Genomic DNA, 23355 nt, shown 5'->3' on the forward strand with positions numbered 1-23355 from the left:
GTCTGAGCTGCACATTACACCATCTGTACTGCTCAATGTGCATGACAAGTTCGGCAGTCCACAGTTGTGGAACTGTTTCTTAGGTATACCCAATCACTAAGGCAAGGTCGTACCACATCGGATGGCAAAAATCGGTTTTTAATTGTCCTGAGGCGAAAAACGACATAAAGCAAAATGACATCGGTTTTCAATTGCCCTGGGTCAAAAACCGCATAAAAAGCGAAATGACATTGGGTTTTAACTTTCCTGAGGCTAACAATCGCATAAAAAACCGAACCGCACAATAACCCTGGGTTCGGTGTGGGGCGGCGGAGGGGTGAAGTGGACTGCGGTAGTCGTCGTGGGGTTGTGGACCACTGCGGCTGCGGCGGGGACGGAGCCTCTCCGTCGTTTCTAGGCCCCCGGTTAACATACAATACCTCCAGATGGGGTCGCGTCAAGGAAATTTTTTAGGCCTGCGTTCGTTTTATTGCAGCACTCGGATCTTGTAAAGGGACTTGTACAGAAAGTACGCGAATAAAATTCCATCGTGTGGCACCTCCACGTCATCTACGTCCTTCCGAATGCAATCAAGCCTCACCGCAATACAGGTTTAACACATTCCAGCCACCACCATCACGTCGACGGGTATGACGGATGGCGCCTGGTGTCTTTGACTAAGCAATGCCGATCACGTTCCATGAGGTATGCTATACTGTGAGTTCTCTACATCCATTGACGACGTAGGCAGACTGTGCACGTGTATGCTTTACGATCTGAGAAGGCGATAGGCCGTAATTCCGCATCGAGGATGGTGGAGACGAGACTACGTATGGCGTAAATTCGATCGAGGCGACTTGCAGAATGGCTTGTAACATATAGTACAGCCGCGTCTTCAATGTATTGGTTAGATTCATGTCCTGTACCAGTTTCCGTAGCTTCTGGCTTGAATTATAACGTGGGAACTGGTCCTTTGGTGCGAGAAAGCCGTTGAAGTCGCCCCAGAGTAAGAAATGTTCATAGCGGCCTAAGAATAGTGGCGCAATCTTCTCTGCGTAAAATCGGAGACGATCGCTCCTTCTGTCGTACTTTGACGTGGTATAGATATTGATGATCTGTGCTCCTAGCACTATTAGGGCAAGTCCTCGCTCTGACGGCAGGTACTCCACGTCCTCAGCTACTATGCCTTCGTGTATAAGTATCGCTGTTCCGCTGCCGCCATGTACAGTGGGTGTAATAATATGTATCGTACCCACACAGGTCGGGAAATTCTACTTCCTGCAAAAGGATGCCATGACGTCCGTCGCACGCAGAATGTGCCGTAGTAATCGCAACTTGACTGGCGTTCTAAGGGTATTAATTTTAACAGAGGCTGTTCGATATGCCTGTTGCTACTGCTCAGTGCGTGAAGCGCACATGACCGCTTATGTTGCTGCTGTAATAGTTTGGCGACATTCACCATAAACGCTGTGAATATCCCAATACCTTTATCAGCAAGTTATCTTATAGCTACAACATCAGAACACAGACTGATGGGCTTCAAGCGCACTAGTAAACACAAGAACCATAACTGAGTTACGTTTTTGCCTACACTTGATATAAAAGTACTGACGTTTGTGGTACCTTTTCTCCAGATGGAGTTTTGGAGCTTGTACTAGGCTCATCTCAGTATCCTGTAGAACCTGACCCCCAAGATCTGTAGTACACACAGCCACCGCCTCCCTACACGTTCGTCTGTCTGTAAGGTCCCATGAGCACACACAACCGCCCAAAAAGGGTTTGAAATATTGTGTGACGTGGTTGCTGTCTCTGAGGGTACTCCTTTTGGTATAGCCGTGCTTCGTCTCTACCGTTTCCATCTGCTTAGCTGTACACAAGCACATCTCGATCTGTTCTAGACATGAATACCGGATCAAACTGTTGGTTACAATACGGTGCCTCAATCACACAGCCTGCAGCACACAAGGAACACAGTGTTCATGATCAGAGGAACTGTCATTCGTCAGCGTCATCTACTGTGGCAACGATGCATTTCCGGACACATGTTCTTAGGACCTTTTCTCCTCTATTTCCAGTCAGGAATTCGTCCCTGCAGTTTGTTGGTTTTTATTAATGTTCACTCTGAATACACAGATTATTTCAGATAAAGAGTATGCTTTTGTAACTTGCAAAGTAATAGGTGACGGGAATACTTATTGTGGTAGGTCCACATAAGAAACGTCACATCTTTTGCAGGTTTATGAATATAGTTATTTATTTTTCAAAGAGGCACAGCAACGAGAAACAATTTTTAAATAGAAAACTTGTTTTTTTTTCTATCATGTAGCTGATTTGTTCAAACCATCCGTATACGAATCCATTTAGATTACACTTTTAACACGTTTAGTTTGGGAGCTAGAAACTTTCTAAGTGTTAGTGGTGCATGCAACATGCTATACGTAATACTTGGCTGAGTGTTGATGAATGTTCAGAGGTTATTATTGTTGTTGTTGCTGTTATTGTGGTCTTCAGTTTGAAGACTGGTTTTATGCAGCTCTCCGTGCTACAGTATCCTGTGTGAACCTCTTTACCTCCGAATAACCACTGCAACCTACATCCTCCTGAATCAGCTTACTGTGTTAATCTCTTAGCCTCCCTCTACGATTTTTACCCCCACACTTTCCTCCAATACTAAGTTGCTGATCACTTTATGCCTCAGACTGTGTCCTATCAACCGATCCCTTCGTTAGGTCAAGTTGTGCCACAAATTTCTTCTCTCCCAAATTCCATTACCTCCTCATTAGCTAAGTGATCTAGCCATCTAATTTTCAACATTCTTCAGTAGCACCACATTTCGAAAGCTTCTATTTTCTTTTTGTCTAAACTACTTACCGTTCATGTTTCAGTTCCATACATGGCTACACTCCAGACAAGTACTTTCAGAAAAGAGTTTTTAAGTCTTAAATCTATATTCGATGTTAACAAATTTATCTACTTCAAAAAACCTTTTCTTGCCATTGCCAGTTTATATTTTATATCCTTTCTACTTCGGCCATCATCAGTTAATTTGTTGCTCAAATAGAGAAACTCATCTACTCCTACAAGGGTTTCGTTGCCTATTCTAATGCACTTGGCATCACATTTAATACGACTATATTCAAAAATAGTTCAAATGGCTCTGAGCACTATGGGACTTAACATCTGAGGTCATCAGCCCCTTGAACTTAGAACTACTTAAACCTAACTAACCTAAGGACATCACACACATCCATGCCCGAGGCAGGATTCGAACCTGCGACCGTAGCGGTCGCTCGGTTCCAGACTGAAGTGCCTAGAACCGCTTGGCCACACCGGCCGGCCGACTACATTCCGCTTACCTTGTTTTGCTTTTGTTGATTTTCATCTTATATCCTCCTTTCAAGTCCATGTGCATTCCGCTCAGCTATTATTGTGTTGATGTAAGTGAGGTGTTCAAATGTCTGCCCACTTTCCTGTACGCACAACGCATTGCGCTTTCTCAACGACATGTGGACGGAAATGAAGTCACCGGTCTCAAGGAGCGAGAAGCATCCTCGATGCGCTGTTAGATGTCATGTTCGGTTAGACAGGCCGACCTTCGTGTTAGACCGCCTTATCCACGCCAGCACAAACAAACGGGGTTCAGTGTGCCCAGGACACCGACGTCGAATAAATGTGGCATATTCATCTAGCGAGTACGTCGACATGTTGTTGATGCTCGGCGAATACTGATTCGATGTCAATGAAGCATACCTGGCGTATGCCATGAGATACCCTGTCCGAAGAGCTCCGGCAGCCGATTCTTTCTTCCGTGCTGGACAACGATTTCGTTGAACAAGTAGTTTGAGAAAGCACGGCCTAAAAGACGAAGACGAGCAAAAAGTCAGGAGATGGAGGTATTTGTTTTAGCTGTAATATACCACGGTCCTCATGTTAGATTACGAGATGTTGCTGCACTCACCGGTAAAAGCCTTACATCTGTGTGACGTATAGTATGGGGTCACAGGTTTCGCCCATACCATATGTCAACGACACAGGAGCTGCATGGCTCAACGACTTCAATTGGAGAGTTACTTTCTGCGAATAGGCCATGCTTAATTTCACTCCTGACACCCTTCAAAGTCTGCTGGCTTTCGTGGCCGTTGTCACTGAAGTTAACATCTTCTGGGCTATTAGGCCGCGTCATATTTCTTCTACAATAATCGACGTTTCGACCCCTCTGCTGGGATCTTCCTCAGGATCTTCTGGTATCCACTACTGCTAGAACACTGTTTTAGCAGTGGTGGACACCAGAAGATTCTGAGGAAGATCCAAGCAGAGGGGACGAACCGTCGATCATTTCAGAAGAAATATGACTTGACATAATAACCGAGAAGATTTTAACTTCACCCTTCGAAATGTTACCTTCTCCTATGAATCCAAGTTCAGAGATTGTGATGCAGTGAACCGTCATGATACGTATTACTACGCCATAGAAAATTCTAGGTTGGTACGTCCTGTCGATCTTCAACGGAGGTGTTCCATTAATAAGTGGCGTGACATTCTTAGGGATTAAATCACTTTGCAGGTACACTGACGGGTGAGATGTATCGAGATTTTATCGTCGACTATTTCAATTCTGTTCTTGAACATGTCGAAACAGACATTAGGGACCAAATGTGGATACACCTCGATGGTCACCAAACACATTCAGCGCGCGATGATGTGGAAGAACTGCATTACAGTTTCCCAGAAACATGGTTTCTAGCTTCCAAACGAGACGTGATACGAATGTAATTTAAACTGATATATACACAGGTGGTTCGAACACATCGGCTGCATGATGAAAAAAACTTAATTTCCGTTTAAAAAATTGAATCTCTTTGCTGCAACCCTCTGGAAAACCAATCGATAAACTATCTTCATAAATCCACAGAAGGTGCAACGTTTCTTATGTGGAGCTACCTCAATAAATATTCCTATCACTCATTATTTTGTAAGTTATAGAAACGTACACATTTTATCTGAAACACTAAATATATAGGCCTTAATACTGACAACAAGCGTTGCCCAAGGAAAATAAGAGCAACACAATTAACTGCTTATAATTGTAAAATAAGTCGTAAGTGACATTGGATAATTTTTTTTATTATTTATTTATTTACATGTCAAGTTCCGTAGGAACAAATTGAGGAGAAAATCTCCAAGGTCATGAAATGTGTCAGTACATGAACTTAAAACATAAAAGTAATAACAGATAAAAATAAATGTTCATGAACCTGAAAGAAAATCAGTCTATAAGTTTAAGAAAACGCTATCAGCAATACAATGAGAATCAGCTTAATTTTTCAAAGAACTCCTCGACAGACTAGAAGGAGTGACCCATGAGGAAACTCTTCAGTTTCGATTTGAAAGCGCGTGGATTACTGCTAAGAGTTTTGAATTCGAGTGGCAGCTTATTGAAAATGGATGCAGCAGTATACTGCACACCTTTTTGCACAAGAGTTAAGGAAGTCCGATCCAAATGGAGGTTTGATTTCTGCCGAGTATTAACCGAGTGAAAGCTGCTTGTTGTTGGAAATAAACTAATATTGGTAACAAAAAACGACAATAAGGAATATACGTATTGAGAGGCCAATGTCAAAATACACAAACTCGTGAACAGAGGTCGACAGGAGGTTCGTGAACTCACACCACTTATTGCCCGAACCACCCGTTTCTGAGCCAAAAATATCCTTCTAGAAAGGAAAGAGTTACCCCAAAACATAATACCATACGACATAAATGAATGAAAATAAGCAAAGGAGACTAATTTACGTGTCGAAGTATCACTCACTTTCGATAACGTTCGATTAGTGAAAACGGCAGTATTAAGTCTTTCAACAAGATCCTGAACGTGGGCTTTCCACGACAGCTTATTATCTATCTGAACACCTAGGAATTTGAACTGTTCAGTTTCACTAATCGTATGCCCGTTCTGTGAGATTAAAACGTCAGGTTTTGTTCAATTGTGTGTTAGAAACTGTAAAAATTGAGTCTTACTGTGATTTAACGTTAGTTTATTTTCTACAAGCCATGAACTGATTTCATGTACTGCACTACTTGAAACCGAATCAATGTTGCACACAACATCCTTTACTACCAAGTTAGTGTCATCAGCAAACAGAAATATTTTAAGAGTTACCCATAATACTAGAGGGCATACCATTTATATAAATAAGGAACAGGAGCGGCCCCAACACTGATCCTTGGGGCACCCTCCACTTGACAGTACCCCACTCAGATCTCACATCACAGCCGTTATCAACATTGTGAATAATGACCTTTTGCTGCCTGTTGCTAAAGTAAGAGGTGAACCAATTGTGAGCTACTCCCTTTATTCCGTAATGGCCCGACTTCTGCAGCAATATTGTGAGATTAACACAGTCAAATGCCTTTGTTAAATCAAAAAACACGCCAAGCGTTCGAAACTTATTGCTTAGCTCATCCAGTACCCCACAGAGAAAAAAGAATATAGCATTTTCAGCTGTCAAACGACTTCTAAAGCCGAACTCATTTGATAGCAAATCATGTGATATAAAATGATCAATTAACCTTACATACACAGCCTTTTCGATAACTTTTGCAAACACTGATGGCATAGAAATAGGTCTAAAATTAACTACTTTATCCCTTTCTCCGTTTTTATAAAGCGGCTTTACTACTGAGTACTTTAATTGCTCAGGAAACTGACCATTCCTAAAGGAAAAATTACAAATATGGCTAAATATAGGGCTAACATGTGCAGCACAGTACTTTAATATTCTACTAGACACTCCATCGTAACCATGAGAGTCCTTAGTCTTCTGTGATTTCATTATTGACTCAATCTCCCTCTTGTCTGTATCACAGAGGAGTATTTCAGACGTCAATCTCGGAAAGGCATTTGCTAAGAAATTTATATGATTTCCTGTAGAAACTAAATTTTTATTTACTTCACCAGCAATGCTCAGACAATGGTTGTTAAATATACATATATCTGATTTATCAGTAACAGAAATATTATTACTGCGAACTGACTTTATATCATCACCCTTGTGCTGCTGACCAGACACTTCCTTCACAACTGACCATATGGCTTTAATTTTATCCTGTGAATTAGCTATTCTATTTGCATACCACATACCACCTTACAATACTGTTTGTAATGGGCTACTGTAGCTTGATTGTGACTACTTCTAACATTTTGATATAATTCCCACTTTGTTTTACATGATACCCTTATCCCACTAGTTAGCCAACCGGGCTGTCCATTACTTCTAGTACCCCGTTTAGAATGTTCTAATGGAAAGCAACTCTCAAAAAGCATGAGAAATGTGTTATGGAAAGCATTGTATTTATCATCCTTATTATCAGCACTATAAACATCTTGCCACTCTTGTTCCTTGACAAGTTTTGAAAAACTCTCTAGTGCTGTTGGATTAACTTTCCTACATAGTTTGTAATTAAATACAACACTGGTTTGAGTGCAAAAACATTTTAGTGTTAAAATTTGTGCATCATGGTCTGAAAGGCCATTCACTCTTTTACTAACAGAATGCCCATCACGTAATGATGAATGTATAAAAATATTGTCTATGACTGTGCTACTGTTCCCCTGCACCCAAGTTGGAAAAAACACAGTTTGCATCAGATCATATGAATTTAGGAGATCTACCAACATCCTTTTTTCTTACAGGATCATGTACAAAATTAATATTGTAGTCACCACATATAACTACTTTCTGGTACTTCCTGCAAAGTGATTCAAGAACCCTCTTTAGCTTAAGCAAAAATGCTCTGAAGTCGGAGTTAGGGGACATATAAACAACAGCAATTACAAATTTAGTTTCACTAAATTCAACTAATGCTGCACAACTTTCAAATATCTGTTCAGTGCAGTGTCGTGATACGTCTATGGACTCAAATGAAATACTGTTTTTGACGTACAGAGTCGCTCCCCCACCACGCAAGGAACTCCTTGATAAACAGTCAGCTAATCTGTAGCCTGGTAAAGGAAGCCTCTGAATTATCAAATTATTTAAGTGGTGCTCTGATATACCAATAATTTCAGAGTTAACATCTATTAGCAGTTCCCTAACTTTATCTCTAATACCTCTTATATTTTGATGAAATATGCTAATTCCTTCTCTACTTGGAACCATTACATCCTCTGGAGATGAGCCCTTAGTTAGAGTCACTTCCTTTAAGCAGGTATACCTATCAGCTGACTTCAGTGTAAAAAAGGTGCAGCTTTAACACCAACTACTACAGGAATTTTTCGATGAGTGATGCCACTACCACCACCACCACCACCCACTACACTGTCACCTATACGCTTAGCCAGTCTCCCCTTCCGATACCTATTGAGGTGCAGGCCATGCCTAGTGAAACCCCATCTATTGACAGACCCAACTGGCACCACAAAGATGTGATCCATGCCCTCCGCCATCAATGCCCTCCCCAGCCCCACATTAACGCGCCTAACAACCGCATTAAGGTGAGGCCGATCATGACGCTGAAACAGTTGCACGAAGTGCACATTAGTGCCACCAGCTTGAGTAGCTATCTTAACCAAGTCACCACTGACATCATATTCCCCGTCCCTATCGTGACTGTCCCCTGCTCCACCCACTATCACTACCTGATACTCTTTCGTAAAATTCTTACATAACTCCCCTATGCTTTCAGTCACCTGAGACACCCTGCACTAGGCTTCACAATGCTGCTGAATCTGTAATGAAACTAGTATAACTGTACAAAGTTAAATTATTTTAACTTATGATACATAGTAGGCCAAAGTCTAAAACATTTACATAAAGGGAAACAAAGAAACTTCTTTATCACCACACGGAATATGTACAGCGAATGACCATAGAAATGTCAGTTGTCAAAGTGTGATAACAAAAAGTGTCTCATAAAACTCACTATATCTTTCAGAAATATCTTTCGAAAGTTTTTGCAGATTTTTAACTTTTTTATTGTAACACTACCAGTGATGTATGCTTTCTCATCAGTATTTGGAGGCAACCCTGTCAGGCTGAATGCCTTAGGCATACTGTCCAGCGAATGCAGCAAGGTGGAGGTTCTCTATTTTGGGGTGCCATTATGTGGGGCCGACGTACGCCGTTGGTGGTCACGGAAGGCGCCGTAACAGCTGTACGATACGTGAATCCCATCCTCCGACCGATAGTTCAACCCTATCGGCAGCATGTTGGCGAGGCATTCGTCTTCATGGACGACAATTCGCATCCCCATCGTTCACATCTTGTGATTGACTACCTTCAGGGTAACGACATCGCTCTACTAGAGTGGCCAGCATGTTCTCAAGACATGAACCCTGTCGAACATGCCTGGGATGGATTGACAAGGGCTGTTTATGGACGACGTGACCACCAAGCACTCTGAGGGATCTACGCGGAAGGCCATTGAGGAGTGGGACAATCTGGACCAACAGTTCCTTGATGAACTTGTGGATAGTATGCCACCACGAATACAGGCATGCAGCAATGCAAGAGGACGTGTTACTGGGCATTAAAGGTACCGGTGTGTACAGAAATCTGGACCACCAGCTCTGAAGGTCTCACTGTATGGTGGTACAACATGCAATGTGTGGTTTTTATGAACAATAGAAAGAGCAGAAATGTTTATGTTGATCTCTGTTCCAGTTTTCTGTACAGGTTCCGGAACTCTGGGTACCGAGGCGATGCAGAACTGTGTTTGATGTATGTATTTATAATTTCTTAGGAATGCCACTTTCTTCTGTCTCATCTGGTAGACACACCTTTTTATAGTGTCTGGGTTACCATTTTTCAAACTTAGAATGTCATCTACTCACAGTATTGTTCCACTGTATACAGAGTGGTCATAAACAGTATTAGTATCTTGTGAGGTAGGCTGTGCTGAGAAATAAATGTTCAGAAAAAAAATGGTACGTTGCGCCGTTTCCAAGTTACTTATTAAAGACGTTAGCCAATCAGGCCGTTGTGCGCACGGATTTAAACAACCCACCAGATACAATTAGTGTCATTTGTTCTCATAACGCAGACGATAGCGCACGAGATTGCTCGGCCTTTAGCTCGTGTTCGATCCTTACTATCTTCCCATATCCAATGTTCGTATCGTTCTCTTGTTCGGTTTTAGGAAACCAAACAAAGACACATTTGGCGACAACGGCTCTGGTGGGCCGCTTGAATTTGCTAACAGAACGGCCTGATAGGCTAACTTCTGCTAATTAACTTGGAAAAGCCGCAACATATTGAATTTCTTTCTTAACAATTATTTCTCAGCAAAACCTACCCCGCAACACCATTACAGGTTTTCAAGTTCACTATCAGTTTTCTCAGCATTTCCTTCATTGTAAACATACTGTGTCGAATGGCCGACATTTCCTAATTTGCAGAAAGGGAAAAAACGTGCTAGATATATCCACCATTCAAGATAATCAACAGGCATGGAAGCCATGTTCCAGTGGGTATAGTGCGACCCTTCTTCACAGCGCATAGAGTTACACTGCAACTATCGGCCGCCGCAAAATAAAAAAATAAAGAGAAGAAAAGAGAAGTAGCAGAAAAAATAATAACGAGAAGGTTATCATATAAACTGGTGTTCACGAAATAGATGAAGTTAAGGAATACTGTAATCTTAGATGCAAAAAACAAAAGAAACCTTGACGGACGAAGCAAGGAGGTGAGGTCATAAAAAGTACACAAGCGCAGGCGAAGAGGCCATAGCTGGTCGAAAAAAGTCTGCTAGTATCAAAAATAAGACTAAGTTTGTGGAAGGAATCCTTGAGAATGTACATGTGAAACACAGCAATGCGTGGTAATGAATCGTGGAAAACCAGAATAGAAGAGAATCGAAGAGTATGAGATGAGGTGCCACAGAAGAATGTTGAAAATTAGGTGGACTGATAAGATAAAGGATGAGGATGCTAAGAAAGCAGCATACGGAAAACAGTGCCAAGAAGAAGGGACAGGTCGTTAGGACATGTGTTAAGACATCAGAGGGTAAAAACTAGAGAGGAAGACAGTGTTGGAATACAGACAACAGGATGCAGGATGGAGGGTGCAGGTGGTACTCTAAAATAAAGAGGCTGGCACACGAGATGAAATCGTCGAGGGCTGCGTCAGACCATTCAGAATTTTGGTATTTCGGCCAAGTGGAGATAAAAGTAGAGAAAACCACGAATAATAGGTGGCATTGGTATAAAAATTATTTAGAAAATTAAAAAAACTACAAATTTCCATCACAGTTTGGAAGTTTATGAAACAGCAGTTGATTTTATGAACACCTTATCTCACCTACTATTAAAACTTGTTAGATGTTAAAATTTCATACTTATTCCATTTTAATTTTTCTGCTTATTCTGAGAATGATCAAGGAGAATATTTGCACTTATGACACATAATTAAATCAAGAAAACAATTTTCGACCGCTGAAAGTTAGTGTAATCCTAAATAGTTGAAACTGTTTTGTACTAATATCCTGCCATTTTGTATAAATTGCGGATGCTACAAAACACACCTAATTCTTTCGGGTAGTATCCGAAACAGCAATGAACTCTTCAACTAGTCGTATATAGATTCTGAAGAGAAAAACGTGCATTTGAAACAGTGTAAGCATCACATCACATATGATGTTGATCATGGTCGCTCCATGTGTTAGACTCGTCCCCATCGTTTCGGACTTACGTGCTCACAAAATTTTGTTGGATGTCAGTTTTAGTGGGCGGATTACTAGCACCTGATTCCGCCCGTTATGTGCTGTGGAATAAGTCTATAGAATGTGTACGTGATAGGCAAGAACAAACGATGAATAACTGCTGCCCAGTACTATGCTGCGTAGCGTTGTCCATTCCAGTTTTCCGTCCAAACGTGCTCTACAGATAGCAACAAAGAGCAGTGGCTGATCCCTGGCTTCAGTCATCAGGCCGCTGAGGATCAGAATTTGGGCTCATGAGAGCTGTTATTTCGTTCCTGCATCAAATTAATTATGAAGAGTTAAGAGTAATCAAACTTTTAGGAGAACTTCTTGTCTCGCTATACATAGGCAAGGTCTCGACTGTCTGACTCACTCACTGACTTTTCATCGCCCAGCCCAAAGCACTAAGTATAGAAACTATAAATTTGCAGACGGTGTTGATCGTATACTGCTGGCATCGTTTAAGAAGGGATTGTTTGAATTTCCACTTCTAAGGGAGTGGAATAGGAGATGCAAGGCTTTTAAGCTGTTAAGGCAATTTTGAAGTTAGAAGTAGTAAAATTGGAATTTTATTTCTCACTCAGAAATAAAAATAAAAGAAACATGTTTCAGCGATTTTGGAAATTCATCCACTAAGGGTGTAAAATAATGGATGATTTTTTAAAAATAAATCATTTTTAGAAAGCTACTAAAGTAATTTAAAGCTACATCTATGAAAAATGGTGTTTGACTTCTCGATTGGAAATAAAAAACATACGTGTTTAAGAGTTTTTGGAAATTCCACCAACTAAGGGATTGAAATAGGGCATAATTTTTTTTATGAGATTATTTCATTATGGAAGCATTTCCATAGAAAAATCTATGAAAATTCGTATTTGGCTCCTCTGTTAGCAACACATGTTTTACTGTTTTTGGAAATTCAACCCCTGAGGGGATGAAATAAGGGACGAAAATTTTTAAGAAAGCATTTCGTTAAATTAAGAAAATTTAAAGCTATATCTATGAAAATTGATATTTAACTTCTCCGTTACATATGAAGAAATATGTGTTAGAGGTTGAGAGTTTCTGTGGAAATATCACCTTAAGAACGTAAAAGGCATGATTAACAAAAACCTTGGACTCTATCTCCCAGAATCGCTTTTTGGACAGAAGTACTTCGGAATAGACCTTGATTGTGTGGCCTTAATTAGCGTGATCAACATTTCGCTTAAGGGAAAAAAGAAAGGTCTGTGCATACCTTGCAGTCTACGCAACTGAATTCTTGGAGAACATCAATACCGAATACAAAGACAGGGTGGTATAAACATTACATTATACAACATTACATTATACAACAGTAAGAAACGTCATACAATTCTCGAACCCGTTTCACAGTTTGCACGGGGAGGCGCAAAGTTGCTGATCTGATCACCAGATTTTGCGCCAGTATACTGGAATGAATTCCAAACCTCTATGCAGCCGTCTTATGAGGTGAGGGGGTCTCACACTGTTAATGGTGACACGTTCGTCGCGTGGTGAAAAACTCGGTGGAGTAGGCTATGAGCCGGCACTGGATTTTACTCTCTCTCTCTCTCTCTCTCTCTCTCTCTCTCTCTCTCTCTCTCTCTTCTCTCATCTTACGAAACAAACAAATTTGACAAAAACAGACATAATGTCTTATGGGATAACAGCAATCAGTGATTTTATAATGTTACTTAAGAACCGTCTTGATTGCAAATTTTTTATTCATATGACCGGTTTCGGTTCATTCGGAACCATCTTCAGATCTGATATTTCAGTTACAGGAGTAACCCGTCCAAATCCAGCAATTTTCACATGTGACGTAGCAGATCTGAAGATGGTTCTGAATGAACCGAAACCGGTCATATGAATAAAAAATTTGCAATCAAGACGGTTCTTAAGTAACATTATAAACAAACTTGACACTACACTATATACATGCCCTTAACAGTCGTCTTCACTCATCAGATATACTTAAGACACAACTCTTTCTCATAGACTGCGTGGAGAGGGACCATTTAGCCCAGAGTAAAAAAAAACTTTTTCCGATAAGCGGCCCTCTGTGTTCTAACTAACAACGCCTTACGATATTTTTTTTTTCTTTTGCTATCTGAACGTTGTGGTGTCTGCAACAAATGACGAGAATTATGGTAATCGCAACAAGTTTATCTCAATAACTAATGTACAGATTGTTATTCGACTTTTTTTCGAGGATACCAATTGCTTCTTATTCTGCCTAAAGTACTAATTAAATCAGCACAAAAATAATAAATGCAATGTAATTTCAGGTTCTTCAGGGTCGCTGAGCTTTACTCTGGATTATTAATTAAAGACATGGTGTTACACAGCACTACAGTCGTTCCGATAAGCGATTCAGTAACACTGCATTTTCATGCCACATTTTGTGTGCTTCACTGACAGTGGCGACGTCTGTTCCAGTTGGACGCTGCCTGTGTTTCGCGAAGGCTACACCCGTGATCTGGAGGTAGAGGATTTGTGCGACCCACTGGACGAAGACTATTCTGCACCCCTTGGTGACAGCTTAGAAAAGTGAGTGTGCTGCCTTGGCCTTCGGAAAGGCCATCCAACAACTATATTCTGTGTTCTTCGCTCTTATCTTTATCTGTCTCGTGTGTTATTAATCATTTGCTGTTGAATAAACTTGATTAATTTATCTGCTACAGGTATGATCATTAACAAGAAATTCTGTGAATTTTGCCAACACACTGTTGATTTTTGAAGCTCTTGTTATCGTTTTCACACATAGAGAGAAATACAGAGTTTTTATAAAGTCGGTTTCCTTAAAACACCAAGTAGTCTTCTTTCCTTCAGTTACCCAGCTGTTTAACCACCTACAGGGTGTTTCAAAAATGAGCGGTATATTTGAAACGGCAATAAAAACTAAACGAGCAGCGGTAGAAATACACCGTTTGTTGCAATATGCTTGGGACAACAGTACATTTTCAGGCGGACAAACTTTAGAAATTACAGTAGTTACAATTTTCAACAACAGATGGCGCTGCAAGTGATGTGAAAGATATAGAAGACAACACAGTCTGTGGATGCACCATTCTTTACGTCGCCTTTCTGCTGTAAGCGTGTTCTGTTCACAACGTGCAAGTGTGCTGTGGACAATATGGTTTATTCCTTAGAACAGAGGATTTTTCTGGTGTTGGAATTCCACCGCCTAGAACACAGTGTTGTTGCAACAAGATGAAGTTTTCAACGGAGGTTTAATGTAACCAAAGGACCGAAAAGCGATACAATAAAGGATTTGTTTGAAAAATTTCAACGGACTGGGAACGTGACGGATGAACGTGCTGGAAAGGTAGGGTGACAGCGTACGGCAACCACAGAGGGCAACGCGCAGCTAGTGCAGCAGGTGATCCAACAGCGGTCTCGGGTTTCCGTTCGCCGTGTTGCAGCTGCGGTCCAAATGACGCCAACGTCCACGTATCGTCTCATGCGCCAGAGTTTACACCTCTATCCATACAAAATTCAAACGCGGCAACCCCTCAGCGCCGCTACCATTGCTGCACGAGACATTCGTTAACGATATAGTGCACAGGATTGATGACGACGATATGCATGAGGGCAGCATTTGGTTTACTGACGAAGCTTATTTTTACCTGGACGGCTTCGTCAATAAACAGAACTGGCGCATATGGGGAACCGAAAATCCCCATGTTGCAGTCCCATCGTCCCTGCATCCTCAAAAAGTACTGGTCTGGGCCGCCATTTCTTCCAAAGGAATCATTGGCCCATTTTTCAGATCCGAAACGATTATTGCATCACGCTATCTGGACATTCTTCGTGAATTTTTGGCGGTACAAACTGCCTTAGACGACACTGCGAACACCTCGTGGTTTATGCAAGATAAACACGGCCACATCGCACGGCCGACGTCTTTAATTTCCTGAATGAATATTTCGATGATCGTGTGATTGCTTTGGGCTATCCGAAACATACAGGAGGCGGCGTGGATTGGCCTCCCTATTCGCCAGACATGAACCCCTGTGACTTCTTTCTGGGGGGACACTTGAAAGACCAGGTGTACCGCCAGAATCCAGAAACAATTGAACAACTGAAGCAGCACATCTCATCTGCATGTGAAGCCATTCCGCCAGACACGTTGTCAAAGGTTTCGGGTAATTTCATTCAGAGACTACGCCATATTATTGCCACGCATGGTGGACATGTGGAAAATATAATACTATAGAGTTTCCCAGAACGCAGCGCCATCTGTTGTTGACAATTGTAACTGCTGTAATTTCGAAAGTTTGTCTGCCTGAAAATGTACTGTTGTCCCAAGCATATTGCAACAAACGGTGTATTTCTATCGCTGCTCATTTAGTTTGTATTGCCGTTTCAAATATACCGGTCATTTTTGAAACACCCTGTACATGCTACATTCAGAGTGTCTTGCTTTATTTCTTCAAATGCATCCTGCATTACTAGTAACAGTGGAGTCAGTAGATGGTGAACATGTTTCAAGCTACTGTGCGCTCTTATGTCTTTAAATCCCGCGTTTGCGACACACTTAACCGTCTTCTGACTGTTGAACAAATTTGTGGTTTCACAAAATTGACTGTATTTTATGCTATTTCTTACTCCAGAGTACTGTGTGTGGATTATTTTAGTTCACAGAGATAACTTTCCCTGATATCCAATATGTAGAAATTCTTCAACGATGGCGTAAGCTTTACTTATGGGAAGACGGTGGTGGCGCATTCTGTAAATTTCATTCACTCGTTTGTGAACGACTTAATGTAGAGCTTCTGCTGCGTTTTATCGTACCTGCCTCACATGAAGAACCTCTTCTTCTTCAGTGGCCACTTGACTGATTCGTGTAATTTATTTTTCTTGTTTAGTTGCGTCAAAGATCGTGTTTTTCGACTGTAATGGCAGCTGATTTGGAACAACAGAGAAAGAATAGTTAATGCAGTCGTTCGAACATAGAACATCGGATAACAGTTAACTACCTTATTAACGTTTATCATAACACTAATGACTCTCTCATTGTCCAGTAAGGCCTATTTTATCCTTTGAGAGGTTATCAGGTGTCCATCGTCTGACTTCTGTTATGTCTTGTAACTTCATGTCATTGTATAAAAAGGCTTGAGGTACCTACTATAAATCCGTATTTATATTGAAAATCTACTTCTTTTCTCTTGTTGTCGTTATAATGTCTTAAAGAAGTTAATTCTAATAATATTACATGCAACAAGCTTCACAGACCTTTCAGCCTGTTCTTGGAGCTATTTATTAAAAGTCCTATCAACTACTCCCAATGGAAAGAATTGTATCATGTTTAAAAATGAATGTTCCTCTGTCCAAATGCACACTGTACTACATAAATAATATTAGATCCTTATATCTGTCAGCAATGGAACACTGATATAATGCAGAATCAATTTCTGTGGAAGCATTGAGAATCTGAGAGCACGGAACAACAGGCGTTACACAATTAGATGATGTGTTTTAGACCCAGGACTTCGAGTCTTTATTTCCTATAGCATGTTACATTTTTAGGCAGGCCGTTCGAGTTTTAACTTTACGTATCTACTGTTCCAGAGAATGGGACAAGAAACCCAACCTGTGGATAGCGATTGCAAAATGCTTCTACAAGGATTACATCCGGCTTGGAGTCATGGTCTTCATCTTCGATTGCGTCCTAAGGTACGTCAACTGCGTCCCTCACGGGCACTGCATACATTTTAACTATTCGATCTTCAGATCTAATCTAAGCATATTTTGTATGCATAACAAACTTGACACAATATAGATTAAACGGACACTGATTACTTTATTTGAATCACAACCTTAGAATTCAGAAAATATAGGTACAAAAAAGAGAGTTTTCTCTTGCCGAGATGACCAAAGAGCAGTGATTAAACAGGCTTCGAAATTAAACTTACCTTTTAAAATTTGTGTTTTTTAGATTACTTATAGACGTCGCTCCTTAATATCTTATGTAGAGAGGCTTAGTAATGGCGATTTGTTCCTTGTAGATGTGTCTAACCTACATGGAGCCCGTAGTACATCTACAGGATTCTTTTTTCCAATCTCTTTTTTTATTCCTAATTTCACCTTAAACAACAGGAACAAAACATCGCCATTACCAAACACTCAAGGCAATGATCTTCCCTTTATGACCTCTGACGTTTTCTCGGCGTATAATGTCTTATTGGGTGTCTTGCCGAGGCGACTATTCCATTCCGTGCATACTGTGGAGTATGTCTAACTCCAGTACTCTATAAAAGCGTTATAGAGCCTTGCTGGTCGAATGCAACGGCGTCTCTCCGATGTTTGTACTTCAGTCAATGTTACTAGGAGAGTGGTTCCAGTAACACGGCTGCGCTTATTAAATTTTGCAACCGTAATACATACTATCCGACTACTGGAAACACATTTAGTGGAATATTTATCTTTTGCATATTGCGACGGCGTATTGCCACATCCACAAAAGGCCGTGCGCCCAGCGAGCTTGTTACACATGCACAGAGAAATGAAAAATAATTGCAACCGGGAGCCCCTTTTTGATTTCTATCGCAATGAAATACCTGTGTAGTAAGCTGCATGCAATTTCATTGAACCACGTAAAGTAGATTAGAGGTACACCAGTAACACTACCCTCTCCCCCTGACCCCTGATTCTTTTTAAAGAACCAGACTCCCGTGTATGAAACTACTTCAAGCGTCTAATTTCTTCAGAAATGAGTTAATGTCTTAAATATTTGACAATAAGCATACAAGTTTAGAAATGGTTTGAAATTATGTATAAAGTTCGTTGGAACTCACTAAGTTCTCTCATTATGAAACGCTGTATGGTTTAGCCGGTGCACTCCGTTTTAAGCAAAAGCTTAATGACGTCATATCTCCTGAACTATGTGTCTTACAGTTATATATTTTTGTAGGTACATTCAGTGGTATATGTAAATACCGTCTGGAAAATTTCTTAAGAATAGAGTTAGTAATAAAAAAGCAATAAATTAAAACATCATGCATAATGATGAAGTTTCACTGCATGAACAGTGAAAGTATAGTAAACGATAAATTTTGTTCTTTCATAGTTTTGGGCGGGAGGTGGAGGGGGGGATGGTGGGGGAGGGATAAATATTTCGTTAAAGTTTATAATTATGTGTAACCTTCATTAGAATTTTGAAATACTGGATTAATATAATCTGCGTAGTTTGCGCGCTTTGAGCTACACCGCATCAAAACATACACTGAAGTGATGCAAAGTCATAGGAGAGAGTCCAAATGGTTCAAATGGCTCTGAGCACGATGGGACTCAACTGCTGTGGTCATTAGTCCCCTAGAACTTAGAACTACTTAAACCTAACTAACCTAAGGACATCACACACATCCATGCCCGAGGCAGGATTCGAACCTGCGACCGTAGCAGTCGTACGGTTCCGGACTGCGCGCCTAGAACCGCGAGACCACCGCTAGGAGAGAGATATGCAATTATACATACGGGGGCAGTACCGCGTACATAACGTACAAAGGGGCACAGGGCATTGGCGGAGCTGTCATTTGCACTCAGGTGATTCATGTGGAAAGGTTTCCGAAGTGATTATGGCCGCACGGAGGGAACTGAAAGACGCTGAACGCGGAATGGTAGTTGCAGCTAGACCCATGGGACATTTAATTTCAAAAATCGTTAGGAAATTCAATGTTCCGCAGATCCGCAGTGTTAAGAGTGTGTCGGGAATACGAAATTTCAGGCGTTACCTCTCACCACGGTTAACGTGGTGGCCGACGGCCTTCACTTAATGACTGTGGGAAAGGGGGTTTGCGTAGAGTTGATATTGCTAAGCTAACAGGCAAGCAACACTGCGTGAAATAACTGCAGGAATCAATGTGGGACGTATTACGAACGTATCCGTTAGGACAGTGGGGCGAAATCTGGCGTTAAACGACTATGGCAGCAGACTAAGAACGCGAGTGCCTTTGCTAACAGCACGGCATCGCCGCAGCGCCTCTCCTGGGCTCGTGACCGTATCCTTTGGACCCTACATCCACGGAAAAACTGTGATCTGGTCAAATGAATCCCGATTTCAGTTGGTAAGAGCTGATGGTGAGGTTCAAGTGTGGCGCAGACTCACAAAGTCATGGACCCAAGTTGGCAGTAAGGCACTCTCCAAACTAGTGGTGCCTTCATAACGGTGTGAGCTGTGCTTACTTGGAATGAACTGGATCTTCTGGTCCAACTGAAGCAATCATTGACTGGAGATAGATATATTGGGATACTTGGAGACAATTTTCAGCCATTCAGGGACCTCATGTTCCCAAATAACGATATCATTTCACTGGGGCACGATTGTTCGCCGTTGGTTTGAAGAACATTTTGGACAATTCGAGCGAAATATTTGGCCACCCAGACCGCCCGGCATGAAACTCATCCAACATTTAGGGGGCAGAATCGAGAGGTCATTTCGTGAACAACATCCTGCACCGTTAACATTTTCGCAATTATGGGCGGCTATAGAGGCAGCATTTCTGAATATTTCTGCAAGGCATTTCGTACGACTTCTTGAATCCCTGCCACGTCGAGTAGTTGAACTACGCCGGGCGAAAGGAGGTCCGACACTATATTAGGAGATATACGACGACTTTTATCAACTGATGTTCACAAATGCAGGCACTCCGTAAGAGGAATATGAGAGTAGTTACGTGTGTCGAAGTCCGCTGTTAACTGTGATTTGGACATATTATAGAACTATCTGTGGTTCATGGTGTGGGTTCCTGTAGTCATGTCCTAGTTCATGAACCACGGGCAACGTATGGAGGGGCCAAGTAAGTGGTCCCGACAGTCGGGATAACAGTTACTTTGGGATAAGGCTGGGCATCTCGGACATATTCTGAGTCGTGGTCACCTTTGTGCTCATGCGGCAAAGACTACCAAATCCACCGGATAGTCCCTCAACCGTTAGGGGTAAAACTCAATGGGACTCGGGGCAAGTAAGGCTAGCAACCAGCTTCCCTGGTACTTTAAATATGATGCTGGCAACAATCAGAGCAAAATGCCTCGGACCTTTGGAGGTGACGGAGTCCCAACTCTAACTGACAAACCAGGGACTCCTGAAGTACGATTTGGCAAACAAATGGAAATGAGATGGCGAGCTATTAATATCAATGGGGCTACACTGGGAAGAAGGTAGAGCTGGCAGAGGCTACAAGTAAGATGGGGCTGGACGTTTTAGCTGTTAGTGACATTCGGGTAAGGGGTGAGAAAGAAGAGGAAGTGGGAGAATACAAGGTCAGGAGTCAAAGCAGGAATAGCACAATGGGGTGTAGGGCTTTACATCAGGAAAGAAATAGAACCCAGCGTAGTTGCAATAAGGTATGTAAACGAACGACTGATGTGGTTAGATTTGACAGTGTCTAGCAAGAAAATTAGGATTGTGTCAGTATATTCGCATTGTGAAGGGACAGATCAAGATAAGATGGATAGTTTTTATGAGGCACTCAGTGATGTAGTTGTTAGAGTAAAGGACAAGGACAGTGTTCTGCTCATGGGTGATTTTAATGCCAGGATTGAAAATCGAACAGAAGGGTATGAAAAGGTTATGGGTAAATTTGGAGAGGATATGGAGGTCAACAGGAACGGGAAACAACTCTTGGATTTCTGTGCCAGTATGGGCTTAGTAATAACAAACTCCTTTTTTAAACATAAGAACATTCACCAGTATACTTGGGAAGGCAGAGGAACCAGATCTGTCATTGACTATATAATAACAGATCAGGAATTCAGGAAGGCTGTGAGGGACACACGTGTATTCAGGGGATTCTTTGATGACACTGAACATTATTTAATCTGCAGTGAAATTGGGATTGTGAGGCCGAAAGTGCAGGAGGTCGGGTCCATATGTAGGAGGATAAGAGTGGAGAAACTTCAAGATAAGGAAATCAGGCACAAGTACATAACAGCGATCTCAGAAAGGTACCAGTTACTTGAATGTAGTCAATTACAGTCATTGGAAAAGGAGTGGACAAGGTAAAGGGACACAGTACTAGAAGTGTCTAAAGAATGTCTTGGAACAGTAGTGTGTAAAAGTAGGATGAAGCAAACAGCTTGGTGGAATGACACAGTCAAGGCAGCCTGTAAAAGGAAAAAGAAGGCGTATCATAAATGGCTACATACTAGAACTCAGGTAGACAGAGAAAGTTATGTTGAAGAAAGAAACAAAGCCAAACAGATAATTGCAGCATCCAAAAAGAAATCTTCGGAAGACTTTGGAAACAGGTGGGAGACTATGGGTCAAGCTGCTGGAAAACCATTCTGGAGTGTAATTAGCAGTCTTCGAAAGGGAGGTAAGAAGCAAATGACAAGTATTTTGGACAGGTCAGGAAAACTGCTGGTGAATCCTGTGGATGCCTTGGGCAGATGGAGGGAATATTTTGAAGAGTTGCCCAATGTAGGTGAAAATACGATCAGTAATTTTTCAGATTTCGAGGTAGAATGGGATAGGAATGATGATGGAAAGAGGATCACATTTGAGGAAGTGGAGAAAATGGTCAATAGATTGCAGTGCAATAAAGCAGCTGGGGTGGATGAAATTAAGTCGGAACTCATCAAATACAGTGGAATGTCAGGTCATAAATGGCTACACAGGATAACTGAAATGGCCTGGGAGTCGGGACAGGTTCCATCAGACTGGACAAAAGCAGTAATCACACCAATCTTTAAACATGGAAACAGAAAAGATTGTAACAACTACAGAGGTATCTCTTTAATCAGCGTTGTGGGTAAAATCTTCTCAGGTATTGTTGAAAGGAAAGTACGAGTATTAGTTGAGGACCGACTGGATGAAAATCAGTGTGGGTTTTGGCCTCTTAGAGGTTGTCAGGACCAGATCTTTAGCTTACGGCAAATAATGGAGAAGTGTTATGAGTGGAACAGGGAACTGTACCTATGCTTTATAGATCTAGAAAAGACATATGACAGGGTTCCTAGGAGGAAGTTATTGTCTGTTCTACGAGATTATGGAATAGGAGGCAAACTTGTGCAAGCAATTAAAGGTCTTTACATAGATAGTCAGGCAGCAGTTAGAGTTGACGGTTCAGAGTAGTTTCAGGGGTAAGACAAGGCTGCAACCTGTCTCCACTAATGTTCATATTATTTATGGATCATACATTGAAAACAGTAGACTGGCTGGGTGAGATTAAGATATATGAACACAAGATAAGTAGTCTTGTATATGCGGATGACTTAGTTGTGATGGTAGATTCGATTGAAAGTTTGCAAAGTAATATTTCAGAGCTAGATCAGAAATGTAAGGACTATGGTATGAAAATTAGCATCTCCAAAACGAAAGTAATGTCAGTGGGTAAGAAATATAAACGGATTGAGTGCCAAATAGGAGGAACAAAGTTAGAACAGGTGGACGGTTTCAAGTACTTGCATATTCTCACAGGATGGCAACATAGTGAAAGAACTGGAAGCGAGGTGTAGCAAAGCTAATGCAGTGAGCGCTCAGCTACGATCTACTCTCTTCTGCAAGAAGGAAGTCAGTACCAAGACTAAGTTATCTGTGCACCGTTCAATCTTTCGACCAACTTCGTCGTATGGGAGCGAAAGCTGGGTGGATTCAGGTTACCTTATCAACAAGGTTTAGGTTACGGATATGAAAGTAGCTAGGATGACTGTAGGTACTAGTAGATGGGAACAACG

At 41.4% G+C, this 23355-nt stretch overlaps 1 protein-coding gene across 1 annotated transcript in view; it reads left to right on the forward strand.

The window, feature by feature from the left end:
- The window catches only part of LOC126334775 (ATP-binding cassette sub-family C member 4-like), a 286690-nt gene that overhangs the window by 40919 nt on the left and 222416 nt on the right, over positions 1-23355 (forward strand). Inside the window, exons 2-3 of the mRNA XM_049997363.1 lie at positions 14116-14226; positions 17251-17355. Coding sequence (XP_049853320.1) covers positions 14116-14226; positions 17251-17355 — 216 coding nt within the window. The remainder of the gene's footprint in view (positions 1-14115; positions 14227-17250; positions 17356-23355) is intronic.

Source organism: Schistocerca gregaria, chromosome 2, assembly GCF_023897955.1.
Source record: "Schistocerca gregaria isolate iqSchGreg1 chromosome 2, iqSchGreg1.2, whole genome shotgun sequence".
Classification (NCBI taxonomy): Eukaryota; Metazoa; Arthropoda; class Insecta; order Orthoptera; family Acrididae; genus Schistocerca; species Schistocerca gregaria.